This window comes from Protopterus annectens, chromosome 1.part2 (assembly GCF_019279795.1).
Source record: "Protopterus annectens isolate FY-2018-M chromosome 1.part2, PAN1.0, whole genome shotgun sequence".
In the NCBI taxonomy this organism is placed as follows: Eukaryota; Metazoa; Chordata; order Ceratodontiformes; family Protopteridae; genus Protopterus; species Protopterus annectens.
This window is the reverse complement of record NC_056727.1, coordinates 408,255,057-408,271,739: the sequence shown is the minus strand read 5'-3', so window position 1 is coordinate 408,271,739 and position 16,683 is coordinate 408,255,057. Positions and strand designations below refer to the sequence as shown.

At 45.2% G+C, this 16,683-nt stretch overlaps 1 protein-coding gene across 2 annotated transcripts in view; it reads left to right on the top strand.

Moving 5' to 3' along the window:
- Window positions 1-16,683, top strand: part of LOC122789345 (McKusick-Kaufman/Bardet-Biedl syndromes putative chaperonin-like) — a 286,212-nt gene that overhangs the window by 163,895 nt on the left and 105,634 nt on the right. The window contains exon 3 of one of the 2 annotated variants that reach the window (XM_044056734.1): window positions 13,554-13,674. The exons of the other annotated variant lie outside the window; for it this stretch is intronic. Coding sequence (XP_043912669.1) covers window positions 13,554-13,674 — 121 coding nt within the window. The remainder of the gene's footprint in view (window positions 1-13,553; window positions 13,675-16,683) is intronic. 2 annotated transcript variants of the gene reach the window in all.

Genomic DNA, 16,683 nt, shown 5'->3' with positions numbered 1-16,683 from the left:
ACATTTTCGTATATTTTCCTGTCAGAGAAGGTTCCGTTTAAGTTAGAGGGGCCTTCCCCTGTGCTAACTACTACTTTAGTGGTTGTGTGTGGGTCAAGTACCCGTTTGAGTTAGAGGGTCTTGACCCTCCTTGTTGCCCCTTTCTCTTTCTCTCATTCTTGTGTGTAAAAAAAAAAAAAGTTCTTTAGTTTAAATATTTTTTTCTGAGTTAGTGGCATACATATTTTGTTCCTGTGTGTCAAACTCTTAAGTTACTGTTGTCTGTTTTTGTAGGATTATGTCTAAAGAACATAAACCCTCCGGGTTTAAAAAGTGCACGAGGTGTGGGTTCAAAATGTCCATAACGGACGACCACTCCTCGTGCGTCTATTGTCTTGGCGCTAAACATCTGCAGGAATCGTGCAGTGTATGCCATGCGTTTTCCTCCAGAGTCCTCCAGGAGAGGAAAAACAAGTTAATCCTCAAAGGATTAATCAAGCCTTCTTTCGAAGAGGCTTTATCTTCCTCTCCGTCTCCTTCTAAAAAGAGGAAAGCGCCGGCTCCGACCAGTCAGTCGGAACCGACGGCTAAGAAAACTAAGCAGACTTCTCCATCGGCTCCACGGACTTCGGAGCCGAGGTCGAACGGTCTGCCTCGATGCCTCCAGCCTCGACCCTCTGGTTTCGAGCCGAGGTCTGGGGCATCGAGAGGGTCACCCTCATCGCTCCACTGATATTGGAGCCGATAAGGGTCATCGGCTCAGACACTTCCCCTCGAGCAAGTCCATTGGCACCAAGGGAAATTTCCTTGAAGGTTTCCTCGAGCCGATAATTGTTGAGTCCTTCGAGCCGGTCCCCGAGCCCTTCGGAGCCGATGGAGAAATCAGTTCGGCCCGATCGGTATCCTCGAGATCATCCAGGATGTCTGATTCGGACATCGACAGGGTGCTCCTTCGACTCTTCCAGTCTCCGGTGTTCCAAAGATGGTTTCGCTCCTGCCCATTTGGCTTTGGAGCCGATGGTCCACTCTACTGTACTTCCTCCTCCAACAGCTTCGCACCGTTGGAGCAGGTGTTGGTGGAACCAGTGGAGGTGTTAGGGTCAGGCCCGACCCTTGCTCCGACTCCGGCTCTTGGGTCGGAGTTCAGTGCACGGACTTCTTCCTTCGGCCCTGGGGGGGAGGCTTCGGGATTGATGCTTTCGGTCCCAAGTCTCCCTCTTGGTGCATCGGTGGCGGGAGTACCGTCCACTGTCGTGGCCACGGGGGGGGGACCTTCCCAGGATTCTGGTGGTCCCGCCTTCGGGGCTATGAGGAGTGCTCTAGCCAAATCTTCATTGGCTACCTCCACAGTTTCCCCAGCTCCTTCCCTACATTTGGAGACTGGGTCATTGGCAGTCCCCCTGTCCGCAGACAGCGGAACCCCTGGGCCTCAGGTTACCCCCGCTGGGGTTTCTCCCCCTCCTGGAGGTCCTTCTGAAGCCTCTTCGGAAGAACCTCCCAGGAAGAGAACGTGCAAGAGGAAGCACGTTGACTCCCCTGACGAGTCTTTGACATCTGACACCGATCTCGATGATGCAGAGGGGTCCCCCAAGTCGTCCTCGGATGATGTCTCCTTTGCAGACATCCTGGAAGCCCTAAAACAACGAGGCGGCTGGCAGTCCAAACCTCCCTCTACTGATGAGTCGGTATCCTGAAGGCCTTCGGGGCTCAGCCCTCTGCCTCCTGGGTGTCTCCGCCCTTCGACGAGCTCTTGGATTTGATCTGTCAAGGGCTGGGAACACCCAGACTCTGTGGAACCGGTGCCCGTCGTCCAAACAAATTTCTTTCGCCCCAGATAGAGAGTTCCTTCAAAGGTGTGGCTGTGGATGCTATGGTGGTGGCATCTGCTACCCAGCAAGATGTAGCAGAGGCTTCTACGTCCGTCCATCCTCCTAATAAGGAGTCTAGGAGCATGGATCGGTACGGTAAGCGCACCCTTAGTTCAGCGGCCTTTACTCTGAGGTCCTTGAACTACCTGACGACTTTACGAGATTTCAGAGGGATCTGATTAAGGAGCTATCCGATACCCTCTTAGGTAACCTGCCTGAGGAGCTGGCCCAGACGGTTGGATCTCAGCTGGCTACAATGTCGCCCATTTCAACTCGTCCATGAGGCTCATTTCAGATGCGGCGAAGAGGCGAGTAGAGCGGGTACAGGTTTTGCTCTCACGGAGACAAGCCTGGCTCCGCCTGTGTCATTTCGCGGAGGCCTTCAAGTCTTCATTTGCCGACGCCTTTGATGGGTCCTCTGTTTGGGCCCAAGGTAAAGACACACTTACCGCTGTGAACAGGAGGGTAAGACTCTGACTGCCGTGGGCACGATTTTCCACTCCCTTCGGCCTTATCCCAAGGCTAAAAGAGGAGGGAAGATGTGGTTCCGTAGATCTCAGAAGTCTTACCCTCTCAGTAGGAAGGTTCCCCCTCCAGAGGCAGAGGAGGGGGAAATTCATCAGGAAGACTCCGTCCCAGAGGCGGCAGAGGCCCTCGCAACACTGGAGACCGCAAGTCCTTTCATGGCTCTTCAGCTTTTCATAGTCCCTGAGGGATTGCCCGACTGTGCTGCTCCGGAGCCAGTCGGGGGTCGTCAAGCACCTGAAGGCCTGGGAAGGGATCACTTAGGACCGATGGGTGCTTCGAATTATCGCCGGAGGTTACTCCATCCCATTCTGTTGCCCCCCCCCCCCTCAGTCCAAAAGAATCCCGGACCCGCCACCCAGTCAACGGGATACCGCAGCCTCAGAAATTTCAAAGCTGCTGCAAAAAGGAGTCATCCAACCGGTCTCCGCAGACCAGATCGGATTAGGGACTTACTCAAGATTCTTTTGGTGCCAAAAGACCGGGGACTTGAGGCCCATTTTGGACCTAAGCAACCTAAACCGTTCAGTCAAGAAGTCCAAGTTCAATGGTCACTTTACAAACCATTCTCCCATTGTTGGAGAAAGGTGTTTGGATGTGCTCCATAGACCTCAAGGACGCCATTACCATATCAAAATACATCAAACGTCCAGGAGACACTTGCGCTTCAGCCTAGGAGGCAGTCATTTTCAGTTCCGTCGCTGCCCTTTGGTCTCACCACAGCCCCCAGGGTGTTCACCAAATGCTTGGCAGTAGTGACTGCTCACTTGAGAAGTCTAGGATTCCAGGTGTTTCCGTACCTTGACGACTGGCTCCTAACTGCCACCTCCAAGCATCTACTTCTACGGAGCCTGCAAGCCACAATATCACTGGGCAATTCCCTTGGAATCACCTTCAATTGGCCAAAGTCTGTGTTACGGCCATCTCAAAGAATAAGATTCATAGGGGTAGAGATAGATTCAAACAAGATGCGGGTCTATCTACCTGCAGACAGAATTCAGACCATTCAAAATCAGGTTCGAGCCTTACTCCCCAGGTCCAAAGCCCCAGCCAGAATGGTCCTACAGCTATTGGGATCAATGTCTGCCACGGTTCTGCTAGTTCCCTTGGCAAGGTTACACATGAGAATCCTCCAGTGGCTTCTTTCAACTCAGTGGTCCTTTCAGGAACTCCCTCTCAATCATCTAATATGGATCACAGAATCTTGCAAACGGGACCTTCGCTGGTGGCTAGTGTCCTCCAATTTGGATCAGGGACGACCCTTTGTTCTTCCTCCTCCGGCGGCCACTTTGACCACGGACGCCTCCCAGACGGGGTGGGGGGGGCATTCCCTGGGCAGGTCAGTCCAAGGCAAATGGCACCCGGAAGAGACCCCTCTCCACATCAACATCCTAGAAATGAGGGCAGTACTCCTGTCCCTTCAAGCCCTTCACGATTACCTCCCTCAGAGCGTAATTGCTGTTCACTCAGACAACATGTCAGTTGTCTGGTACCTGAACAAACAGGGAGGGACCAGATCCTATCCCCTTTGCAGAGAAGCGATGAGAGTTTGGGAATGGGCAGTCTCGACCAAACGTTTCCTAGTGGCTACTCACATACCGGGCAAGTCCAATGTCATAGCCGACAGGTTGAGCAGAACCATCCTCTCTCCTCACGAATGGTCTCTGAATATGACAATTACAAGGCAGATTTTCAGCGAATGGGGAGTTCCGTGTTGCGACCTCTTGACTCCTCTGAATGAAGTGCAAAGAATTTTTCTCCCTAACCCGGCCCGGGAAGAGCCCTATGGACGCATTAGTCCATCCTTGGCCCACCGGCCTGCTTTATGCCTTCTCTCCAGTTCCTCTCCTCCCCAGGGTGATTCAAAAGGCATCTCTTAGGGAGCAAGATGATCTTAATAGCTCCTTACTGGCCTCGTCAAGTGTGGTTTCCCTATCTTCGGAAACATGCTCTGGAGGGTCCATGGTTCCTGGACCAGGTCCCAGACCTACTGATTCATCAGTCGGGACTACTACACCAGTCCCTACACACATTAAAATTGACGGCCTGGCTCCTCCTCTTCCGACTATAGTCAGGAGACATGCACTGGATCCAGATGTGGTGCACATATTATCTTCAGCCCACAAGTCTGCTACAAGAAACTGTATTCTAGCAAATGGAAAAGGTTTGCTATCTGGGCTCAACTCCGGGCCTGGACCCCATTTCTACTCCCGTGGCAGAAGTACTCAAATTCCTGACCTCTCTTTTCAATCAAGGCTCTTCTGTTTCTACCATCAAAGTACAATTGGCAGCGATTTCTAATTTTCATGAATCCATAGACCCACCTTTAATGAGCAACAGGTTGTGTAAGACCTTCTTGAAAGGTGCTGCTCTATTAAGACCTCCGATTTCTCATCCTGCACCTCCATGGGATCTCGATATAGTATTACATGCCTTGACTTCTTCCCCTTTGAACCGGCAGCTACCTGTGATCTAAAGTTTCTATCATGGAAGACAGCCTTTCTAGTGGCGATTACTTCAGCCAGAAGGGTTTCAGAACTTCAAGCTTTGTCAGTGAAACCCCCGTACTTGGTTTTTCATACAGACAGGGTATCCCTCAGACCAAATCCTTCTTTTGTTCCTAAAGTCTGTTCTACTTTATGCTTGCAACAGTCGTTAGAGCTCCCAGTTTTTTTCCCAAAATACTCAAAGCGGAGTTTATTTTCCACATACTAGATGTCCACAGGCAGTTACGTTTTTATTTAGATAGGACCAAACAATCAAGGAAAACAGATCAGTTGTTTGTATCCTTTGCAGAAAACAAATTGGGCAACGCGGTCACAAAGGTCACTATTGCCAAATGGATCAGGGACTGTATTACTCAAGCTTATATTTATTCTAACAAAGAGCTTACCACCTCTGTCAAGCCTCATTCTACAAGGGCTATGGCTACTTCGGTAGCATTTCATTCTAAGCTTGCTATTGGTGACATTTGTGCTGCGGCTACATGGTCTTCCCCGCACACCTTCATTTCTCACTACAAATTAGATGTGGCATCTAGAGGACGAGCTTCATTTGGTTCCACAGTGCTCAGGAGTGTTTTCCAATGAGCCACCCGGGATTTAGGTGCTAGGGACGCTGCCCCATCAGTCAGAATGTAGGCGAGATAGGATCACATAACATCTTTTAGTTATGTACTCACCATAACTTCAGATGTTTGGGATCCATCTCGCCTACATTCCTAATAACCCACCCTCCTTCCCCCTTCCTTGGAGATCAGAGGATATCAGAAGGTCCGAATCCTGTTGTTTCATCTTGAAACATCTAACAATGTTATATAAACAAGCTGTGCATGTGTGCATGAATGCGGACAAACAAGATCTGGGGGATTAGTGGTGGTGCATCCTGGGATAAAGATAGCTCAGCCAATTAGAGGCCTCGCTCTATAGCATAAGCGTGCCGAGTCGGAGCCGAGGGATCGGCTCCGAACCCATCAGTCAGAATGTAGGCGAGATGGATCCCAAACATCTGAAGTTATGGTGAGTAATAACTAAAAGTTTTGTGCACCACACTGGAACATAAATCCATAACAGATCCAGCACTGGAGAAGCTTTTGGACCTCTATGATTCTGGGCCTGATGAGGAACTAACCAAGGCACCGTCCACTGAAAGAATGGTATGGCACAGCCTTTTTCCATCTCAAGGAAGAGCACGGATAGGCAGTCATAAGTGCCTTAGTAAGAGTGATATCCTCTTCAACCCACCATTTGAGGATTTGGTTGTTGATCTTTCATAGAAGGAACATGCCTTTACTTCCTTTGAAGGCATCTTTGACCTGCTGGAACCTAACTGTCTTCCAAAACAAAACGTCCCACACAGGAAAAAAGAAGTAATTTCATGCACTGCCACAATACGTCATTTCACAACTTTTCCCACCTTTAATGTGACCTATAACCTGTACTGTTCAATTGAAAAACAAACAAATCTGTTAGGGGAAAAATATAAAAAATAAAAAACGTACAATAAGCTGGTTGGATAAGTGTGCACACCCTTAAACTAATACTTTGTTGAAGCACCTTTTGATTTAATTACAGCAGTCAGTCTTCTTGGGTACAGACCTGCATCAATTAAAGAGACTCTGATTAACCCAAAATAAAGTTCGGCTGTCCTAGTAGGATTTTTCTGACATTTACTCAGTAGCCTGCCACAGCAAAAGCCATGGTTCGCAGACAGCTTACAAAGCATCAAAGGGATCTCATTGTTGAAAGGTATCAATCAGGAAAAGGGTACAAAACATTTTCTACAGCATTAGATATACCATGGAACACAGTGAAAGACAGTCATCAAAAAGTGGAGAAAATATGGGACAACAGTGACGTTGCAATGAACTGGACGTCCCTCCAAAATTGATGAAAAGACAAGACAGAAACTGGTCAAGGAGGCTGCCAAGAGACCTACAGCAACACTGAAGGAGCTGCAGGAATTTCTGGCAAATACTGGTTGTGTACTACATGTGACAATAATCTCCCTTATTCTCCATATGTCTGGGTTATGGGGTAGGGCTGCAAAACGGAAGCCTTTTCTTACACAGAAAAACATCCAGGCCTGGCTAAAATTTGCAGAACAATACATCAGATCTCCCAAAAGCATGTGGGAAAATGTGTTATGGTCTGATGAGACCAAGGTTGAACTTTTTGACCACAATTCTAGAAGGTATGTTTGGTGCAAAAACAACACTTTGCATCACCAAAAGAACACCAACCCCACAGTGAAGCATGGTGGTGGCAGTATCATGCTTTGGGGTTGTTTTTCTTCAGCTGGAACTGGGGCTTTAGTCAAGGTCAAGGGAATTATGAAAAGTTCCAAATACCAGTCACTTTTGGCCCAAAACCTCCAGTCATCTGCTAGAAAGCTGACGATGAAGAGGAATTTCACTTTTCAGCACGGCAGTGACTCCAAGCATACATCCAAATCAACAAAAGAATGGCTTCACCAGAAGAAAATTAAAGTTTTGGAATGGCCCAGGCAGAGCCCAGACTTAAATCCAATAGATCTGTGGGGTGACCTGAAGAGGTCTGTGCACAAAATATGCCCTCACAATCTGACAGATGTCCTTCAAGGATGCATCTGCAGTCATAACATATGGGTTGTCCTGCCTCAGGCAGCCCTTCGGTCGGCCGGATTCCAAAGTCTGGGTCTGGCCTCGGCTGATGTCGCACTTTCCCCGACGTCAGAGCGTCTGGGGTATAAAAACATCAGCCGACGCCATCTTCCTCAGTCTTTCTTGCCCCGTGGTGCCCGAAGCAGAAGCAGTTCGCAAGTGCCGGTCGGCCAGCTCCTGTGATTCAGCTACCGAAGATTTTGAAAAAGCTAAGTACCCCGTTGGGGACTCTGTCTTGCCTCAGCCGATGTCAGATAAAGTAAATAATTGTTTAACTCGTGGGAAACAAATACCTCATAAGGATTTCCACTCTTACTGCCTCCCTTGCTTAGGCCCAGACCACGACGTCTCGGCCTGCTCAGCTTGTGCTTCCTTCAACCGACGAACCCTTAGACGTCGGTCGGAGTTTGCAGAGGAATTCTTTGGGGCTAATTTTGCATACAAGATGCCGTCGGAGACTCTGACTTCGCATGTGGTGAAAAAATGGAAGGACAAGGACCGACACTCGCGGCCTGCGGTTTCGGCCGAAACCACGGTTACGCCTACCGCAAGTGTCTCGGTTTCGGCCGAAACCGGGTCCTCGGTGCTTCCTTTAACCGAATCCACTCAACCGACTACCTCGGCCCTGGAGGCCCCGGCCAAGTCGGTTATTGAATTACCTACTGAAACAGGTGTCCAGGAAATGTCCGACACCATTCCTTTAGACAAGTCTACTCCTGCACGTGGTGCAGCCAGACCCCCTGCATCTATGTCCATTAAGGCCTTTTCTAGGGCTAAAGCTGCTAAACTTGCTAAAGCTTTGCCTCCCAAGACGACCTCTCAGAGACCTTCTGCTGGCTCTCAGATTCTCAGCCTAGCAGAGGATCTTATCTCTTTAATTAGAGGTTCTCAACCTCACCCGGACAGGGGCTCTCAACCACCACCAGACAAAAGGCCCAGGGCTGAGCCCTCTGACCCCCACTCTTCAGATGAGTCTACGGATGGATCTGTGTTGTCAGATCACCAGGAGGAGGCTTATTCGGCCTACGAGGATTCTGATGCTGAAGAATCTATTCCTTCGGCCTCCCCTCCTGAAGAGTTTTCATTTGGTGAGACACTGCACTCTATGAGAGAACATTTTCAATGGCAGGCCAGGAATTTTCTGATTCTAGAAAGAGATTAAGGACCTTTTTACATTTACCTCAGCATAGGCCTTTAGCTATACCTCCTGTTTTGAATGTTATTGATGATGTGTACTCTGATGCTAGTACAGCCCCTGATTCTCTCCCTCCGGCTCCTGCCAAACCTGATAGGTACTACAGGGTCCCGGATTCTCATCTACATCTGTACAAGGCCCACTCTGCTGACCCAGAAACTATTTCACAGGGCCCAAAGGGGGTTGCAGCTGCCATTGCTAAAAATCCTCTACCTTCTGAAAGGGAGTCTAGAGCTTTAGAGAGATGGGGAAAGAAAGTATATACTTCTGCAACTCTTTCCATGAGGGCATTAAATTGTCAATTTCATATGATTCAGTACCAAGAGTATTTGTTAGATGAATTGCATAAGAAGCTTTCCTCTTCTGAACCCCTTGACCGTAAATCACTTCAGGATCTGGTACATAACTCACAGCAGGTTAGCAACCATTTTTTGCAGTGTGGTTATGATGCACTGGAAGCTTCATGTAGGTCAGCTATGACAGGGGCAGTTATACGTAGGCATGCCTGGTTGAAGGAACAATCTTTACCAGACCATGTTAAAGCTAAGCTCCTGGATGCTCCAATGGAAAAACAAAAATTATTTGGTTCCGCGGCTCAGGAGGTCTTAAAGAAGTTTGAAGAAAAGGCAAAATCTGTGCAAACAGTCAAGGACTTTCTGCTAGTACAACCACTGAGATTCAGCAGAAATTGGCCTACTAAGAATTGGTCCTTTCCGGACTCGGACAGAACCCAGAGAGGCAGGAACAGGCGTGCCAGAGGTAGAGGGCAAGCTAGAGGCTCCTACAGAGGCCGTCAGTGGCAGCCTCCCAACCAGAGAGGTAGTTCAGGAACAACAACAACTGCTACACCAGGACAGACTCAATGACTTTATTTTGACTCCGCTGACCAGGGCTCAATTAGAAGCACCATTGGGCGGAAAGCTTTCTTTATTCTCAAAAAAATTGGCATTACATCACAAGGGACACATGGACACTGCAAATAATAGACAAAGGATACAGGTTCCATTTCCACACATTGCCAAAAAGAAAAGGAATGCCAGACTTGCCACCAAGTCAGAGGGCAGAGGCTTTGAAGCAAATCAACAAATTAATACAAATGAAAGCCATAGAAAAGGTATCTCTTTCAGAACAAGGCCAAGGATTTTATTCCAGATTATTCCTTGTTCCAAGAAAAGAAAATCAATGGAGGCCTATTCTCGACCTGTCCGCACTGAATACTTACCTCATTGTGCCAAAATTCAAGATGCTGACCCTACAGCAACTTCTTCCCATGCTGGGCAAGGAGTCTTGGCTGGTGACTCTAGATCTCAAGGAGGCATACCTGCATGTCCCTATTCGACAAAGTTGCAGAAGACACCTCAGATTTCTTGCAGGATCAGAGCATTATCAATTCTCAGCATTGCCCTTTGGCTTATCTACTGCGCCCAGAGTATTCACGAAATGCCTGGCATCAGTAATTGCACACTGCAGACTTCAGGGGATTCAAATCTACCCATATCTGGACGACTGCCTTATACAAGCGGGCAACAAGGAAAATTTGTTAAAGGACTTGGACTATGCCATCCACCTATTACAGGCCTTGGGATACACAGTCAACATCCAAAAATCAAGACTTGTTCCATCCCAAAGAATAACCTTTTTGGGTGCAGATCTAGACACAACCACCCAAATGGCCTTTCTCACAGAAGAAAAACAAAAACAACTTCCGGATTACTTCAAGAATCTGACAAGACAAACTCAGCTGACTGCAAGGAAAATCCTGCAGGCCCTGGGTTACATGGCATCCTGCATAATTCTGATTCCACAAGCCAGGCTGCACATGAGAAAATTGCAATGGTACCTAAGGAGTGTATGGACTCAGCACAGTCACAGCTTGGAAACTTTGATCCCAATCATTCCTTGCCTTCAAAAGGAATTCCTGTGGTGGGCTCATGCCTGCCAGTCCAACAGAGGGTTGCCTTTCAACAAACCAAAAGCAAACCAAACCATCACCACGGACGCTTCAGACCGAGGTTGGGGAGCACACATGGAGGGCAAATGTATCCAAGGGCTATGGTCTCAAGGACAGCTGCGCATGCACATAAACCAAAAGGAAATGCTAGCAGTGATACACGCAATTGAGGCCTTCAAACCTTTCCTTCATCAAGGCCACCTGCTAATAAGGACAGACAACACCACAGTTATGTGGTACATAAACAAGCAAGGAGGCACGCATTCCTACCCTCTATGCAGACTGGCCATGAATCTATGGGAACTTTGCTTGAAACTCAATATACAACTACAGTCCCAGTTCGTGCCAGGGAAAGACAATACACTGGCAGACAGCTTAAGCAGAACTACCATGGATGCACACGAATGGATGCTGCACCCAGATATCTTCTTACTCATAACACAATCATGGGGAAGGCCGGAGATAGATCTATTCACCTCACCCCACAATCATCAACTGAAGACATTCTGCTCAAGGACATACCACCCACAAGCATGGAAGGTGGACTCTCTCTCTTTCAGCTGGAAAGCTCTAAAAGTTTATGCTTTCCCACCACTCCCATTAATATCCAAGGTTTTACTGAAGATCAAGGCAGAACAGCCAAGAGTGATTCTGATAGCTCCAGACTGGCCAAGGCAACACTGGTATCCACTGTTGAAGAGCATGTCACAGACAAAACCGTGGCCTCTCCCCCTATGGCCACTTCTTCTGACGCAGAACAATTTCAAGATCCTGCATCCCGACTTGAAAACCTTGCAGCTAACTGCCTGGAGAATACCATGACTCCTCCTCAGAATAGCTTATCACAGAGAGTAAAGGACATTATTATGGAAGCTCGCCGGCCTTCCACAAGGAAGGCATACTCAGCAAAATGGAAAAGATTTCTCATTTGGAACACAACAAAAGGCTTAGATGTGACAGTGATGAGCATGGCACATATACTGGAATACTTAGCAGAATTGTCCCACAATGGCCTGTCTTATTCTTCCATTAAGATACATGCCTCAGCAATTTCAGCAGAATACAATGTTAATCCACCTATATTCTCGCATCCTCTCTTAAGACAATTTCTGAGAGGAATCAAAAACATCAATCCTCCAAGGAAACCACCTTTACCTACTTGGTACCTTAACTTTGTGCTGGAGAAACTAACACTTCCTCCCTTTGAACCAGCAGCATCGGCGGATCTACAGTTTCTGTCTTGGAAAACTGCATTCCTTCTGGCCATAACTTCAGCAAGAAGAGTATCTGAGTTACAAGCTTTAATGGCAGTGCAGCCATTTCTTATTTTCCATCAAGACAGAGTTTCATTGAGAACCAATCCTACTTTTATGCCAAAGGTGGTATCTAGGGTATCCTTGAACCAAGCAATTCACTTGCCTACATTCTTCCCAAATCCACAAAATAAAGGGGAGAAACTTCTACACACTCTGGATATACACAGACAATTACGCTACTGTTTGGACAGAACTAAAAGTTACAGAAAGACTGACCAACTGTTTGTAGCATATGCTGCTGGGGCACAAAGAAAAGCAATTTCCAAACAGACAATTTCAAAATGGATAGGAAATTGCATTCGTTTTTGTTACTCCCTTCATGGAAAGACTGTTCCTGCAAACATTAGGCCTCATTCCACGAGAGCCACAGCCACCACTACAGCCTTCCTAAAAGGGGTGGCTACCAAAGACATTTTAGAAGCTGCTACATGGAGCTCCGTGCATACATTTGCCAAGCATTACAATTTACCTTTATACTCCAGATCCAGAGCAGGTTTTGCTACAGCAGTCCTGCAGGGTATCTTAACTACACCATCCTTTTCTTAGTGCCTCCACCCCCAGATTGGCTATGGTATTCTACCCATATGTTATGACTGCAGATGCATCCTTGAAGGACATAGTACAGTTTTGCACCTACCATAAATGTAGATGTCCGATAGGTATGCATCTGCAGTCAGGTTTACCCTCCCTCCTTCCCCTCTGTGGTATTCCTAGGGTGCTTACCCCTCTATTAGCTAGCTGAGGGATCTATTATGGTGTATTTGTTTGTATATATATATATATATATATATATATGTATATATTTTTGCAAATGTTTGGAATTTATTGCATTTCTCCAAATTTAGCCTTCCTAGAGGGCACCTGGCATCTGGGGCAAGAAAGACTGAGGAAGATGGCGTCGGCTGATGCTTTTATACCCCAGACGCTCTGACGTCGGGGAAAGTGTGACATCAGCCGAGGCCAGACCCAGACTTTGGAATCCAGCCGACCGAAGGGCTGCCTGAGGCAGGACAACCCATATGTTATGACTGCAGATGCATACCTATCGGACATCTACATTTATGGTAGGTACAAAACTGTACTATTTGCAAGGAAGAGTGGACAAATAATACCAAGTCAAGATGTGCCATACTGATAGACTTCTACCCAAAAAGACTGAATGCTGTAATTAAATCAAAAGGCGCTTCAACAAAGTATTAGTTTAAGGGTGTGCACACTTATGCAACCAGCTTATTGTACATTTTTTATTTTTTATATTTTTCCCCTAACAGATTTGTTTGTTTTTCAATTGAATTGTACAGGTTATAGGTCACATTAAAGGTGGGAAAAGTTTTGAAATTATTTTATTGTGGTCTCATTGTTTTATATCACAAAAACCTGACATTTTAACAGGGGTGTGTACACTTTTTATATCCACTGTAAATAACAGGCACGTGCTTACTTCAGTGCCATTTTGTGAGTACAGCCAGAGTGTGAACATCTATGCATGAGACAACTTGTTTGTATATATGTTTATGTTTGTATATAATAAAGCTGCTTGAACTGAACCCACAATGTTCTTCTACTTCATCCTGACTAGATGAGCGATGTGTCAGAACCGGGATTCCAGAGACTGCTTTTCAGTGCCACGAGGTGCAGAGTTAAGAGTGAAGGCAAACTAAGTGAACCGAATGCAAAAATGGACCAGAAACGAACTAAAGGTAATGAAAACTTGCACAAACAATTTATTTTATAAAAAAGATAAAATGGAGCATTTCAAGGGCACAAAACCCATTAGTAAGCAAATATAGCACAGAAACAGTTATTAAGCAAACGAGAAGCATACAAAAGTTTATTGATTAAACAAAATGTTTGAAATTAAGATATTTGATAAAACGAGCATCAGAAAAGCACATAAATGATTCAGAATTACCTCATATTTGCAAAATGAGCATAAGAAGATATAATGGGCATGAAAAGAGATTAAATGAGCAAAACAAATATAACAAAGGGCAAAAAGGGCATATTGAGTATAAATAAAGCAAGGCGACTGCATGCTTTTTGAAGAACTACTGTGTTTTGCATAAACTATTACTTCACATTGATTGGAGCTCTAAATAATATAACTAGAGTTATTCAAAGTATGTCAAAGTGTGCAAAAGTGCTTACAGTGTGTGTTTATTACTGCACATTTATTCCAAAGAGTTTGTTGTGTGCAGAGTGCCACTATTTCATAAAGTACAGTCAAATACAGTCATTTCGAAAAGATTTCTTGTGCTAGGTGTGTCTATTCATAGAGTGCCACCATTACAAAGTGTTTTTTGCACAATACAGAGTTATTTAGCAAAGTACAGCCATTTTGTTGAAATTTCAGTGTGCTGTATACTGCTTATTTGCAAAGTGCAATTACTTCGAAATGTTTCTTACTCTTAGCTTCATCTGCCCAGTTTATTTGCACTGTGCCATTATTTTGAAATGTTTTTTAAAATGATAAGTGACTTTTACAGTAAGGTGATTTCAAGAGTATTACAGTGCCTGGGAAACGTATTTTGCAAAATTCAGTTATGCAGAGGCTTGTTATGCCATTGGGCGTAGTTACAAGTACTGGCATAAATTTCAGACATATGTACATGTGTGTGTTTGTGCATATGTCTTCACTGAGATATATTAATATGGCAGAAGGTTTTCGTAAACCACCACCACTTGTATTTGATCAGAATATTGCAGAGTATTGGAGAATATTTGAGCAAGAGTATGATATATTCATACAAGCAGCTTATTCTGATAAAGATACACACCCCAGGACATTCATTTTGCTAAATCTAGCAGGGTCAGAGGCCATAGAAAGAGCAAGTTCATTTGTATATGCACCAGCAGTATATGAAGGTGAAAGGGCAATTTGTCATATTGTACATGCTGAATCAAGGGAAGACCCCGAGTATTTCAAGTGCAAATTTAGAGAAATGTGCAACCTCAAGACCAATGTTACATTACAGAGGCATTTGTTGTACACAAAAGATCAAAAGCAAGGAGAAACTTTTGCAGCTTATATTACTGACCTGAGAAACAAAGCTAAAATGTGTAAGTTTGGTGACTTGAAAGATGAGTTAATAAAGGACAGGCTCCTGTGTGGTATTAATAATGCTACTGTGAGAAAGATTTTTGCTTCGTGACAAATTGTCAAATTCATGATGTTACAGAAAGGCACACAAGTGTACTTGCAAGTGATAAGAGCATGGGTTCAGCAGGCTCCAGAGCAAATGTAGACAGCATGCAAAAAGTGGCAGGCAGAAACAGGCCTAAGCACGTGGCAACTGTAGCCCCTGTAGGTGTGGCAAGAAAAACCCTCAGTCTTCCAGCAATTTCTAAGACTAGTTCAGCTAAAGGAGCATGCTCAGTGCCGTACAAGGGTGAATCAGCAAAACTCAAGTCAAGTTTTGTTGTTAACTGTGGCAGTTGTGGTGCCAACCATGAGTCTAAAACAGAGAAAAGTGCTTAGCATTTAGTCAGCAATACCATAAATTTAAGAAATGGAACCATTTTCAAAAATTTTGCAAATCAAGTAAGCGTCACACTGTTAAGGGTCATTCAAAAAAGCAAATTGATCAAGTTGAACTGCAACAGTCTGCTTTCTGTGTAGATAGTATATCAGTGATTGGTGAAAAGATTGATGCAGTAGATTTATTGGCAAAGAATTAAGTATTTTGTACTGTCCAGATCAATGGTCAATCTACCAAGTTCAAAGTAGACACGGATTCAAAATGTAATGTTATGTCAGCAGACACATTTACTAAGGTGAGAGCTGGTGAACAACTAAATGTGGCAAGTTGTGCGAAACTTGTTGCTTATGGATGTGAGGAAATTCAAACCGAAGGCTCAGTAGTGCTTTCATGTTATGTGGCCAAGAACTGTTATAGCGTATTATTTTATGTAGTTCGAAGACCTTTCCAGTCATTATTGGGTCTCAGAGACAATTTGAGAATGAATCTGCTTTTTTTTTTACCAAAGAAGTTCATTAAATAACCACGTCCCAGTTCCAGCTTCACTAACACTATTTTTTCAGAGTATGCTGATGTTTTCAGTGACACATTGGGTAAACTTCCAGTTGTGTATTCTATGATGTTAGAGCCAGAGATTAGTCCAGTAGTTAGACCTGCAAGAAAAGCTCTGAAAGCTATGCAAAGTAAAGTCAAAGTTCATCTGGACAAAATGGTTCAGCAAGATGTAATTTGTCCAGTTACAGAACCTGCCGAATGGGTGTCATCCATAGTAGCAGCTTACAAAAATGGCTCAGATGAAATCAGAATATACATTGACCCAACAGATTTGAACAAAGCACTGAAAAGACCGCATCATCCCATGCGTACAGTCAAAATAAGTCGCAGCTCCAATTCCAAATGCCACTGTTTTTTCTGTCTTAGATGCAAAGAGTTCATTTTGTCAAGTGATGCTTGAGCGCAAATTCTCATTACTGACTAAATTCAGTACCCCATTTGGATGATACAGATTTCTTAGGATTCTTTTTGGAATAAATTCTGCTAGTGAAATCTTTCAGCGTGCAATGGAGGAAAAAATTTGTTCTGGTTATCCTTGTGCCATAATAGTAGATGATTTGTTAGTTGAAGGCAATGGTGAAGCAGAGCATGCCAGAAATCTTAAATGAGTGCTAGACAAAGCATGTGAAGCGAACTTAAAGCTTAACCCTCTAAAGTGCAAATTCAGACTACCAG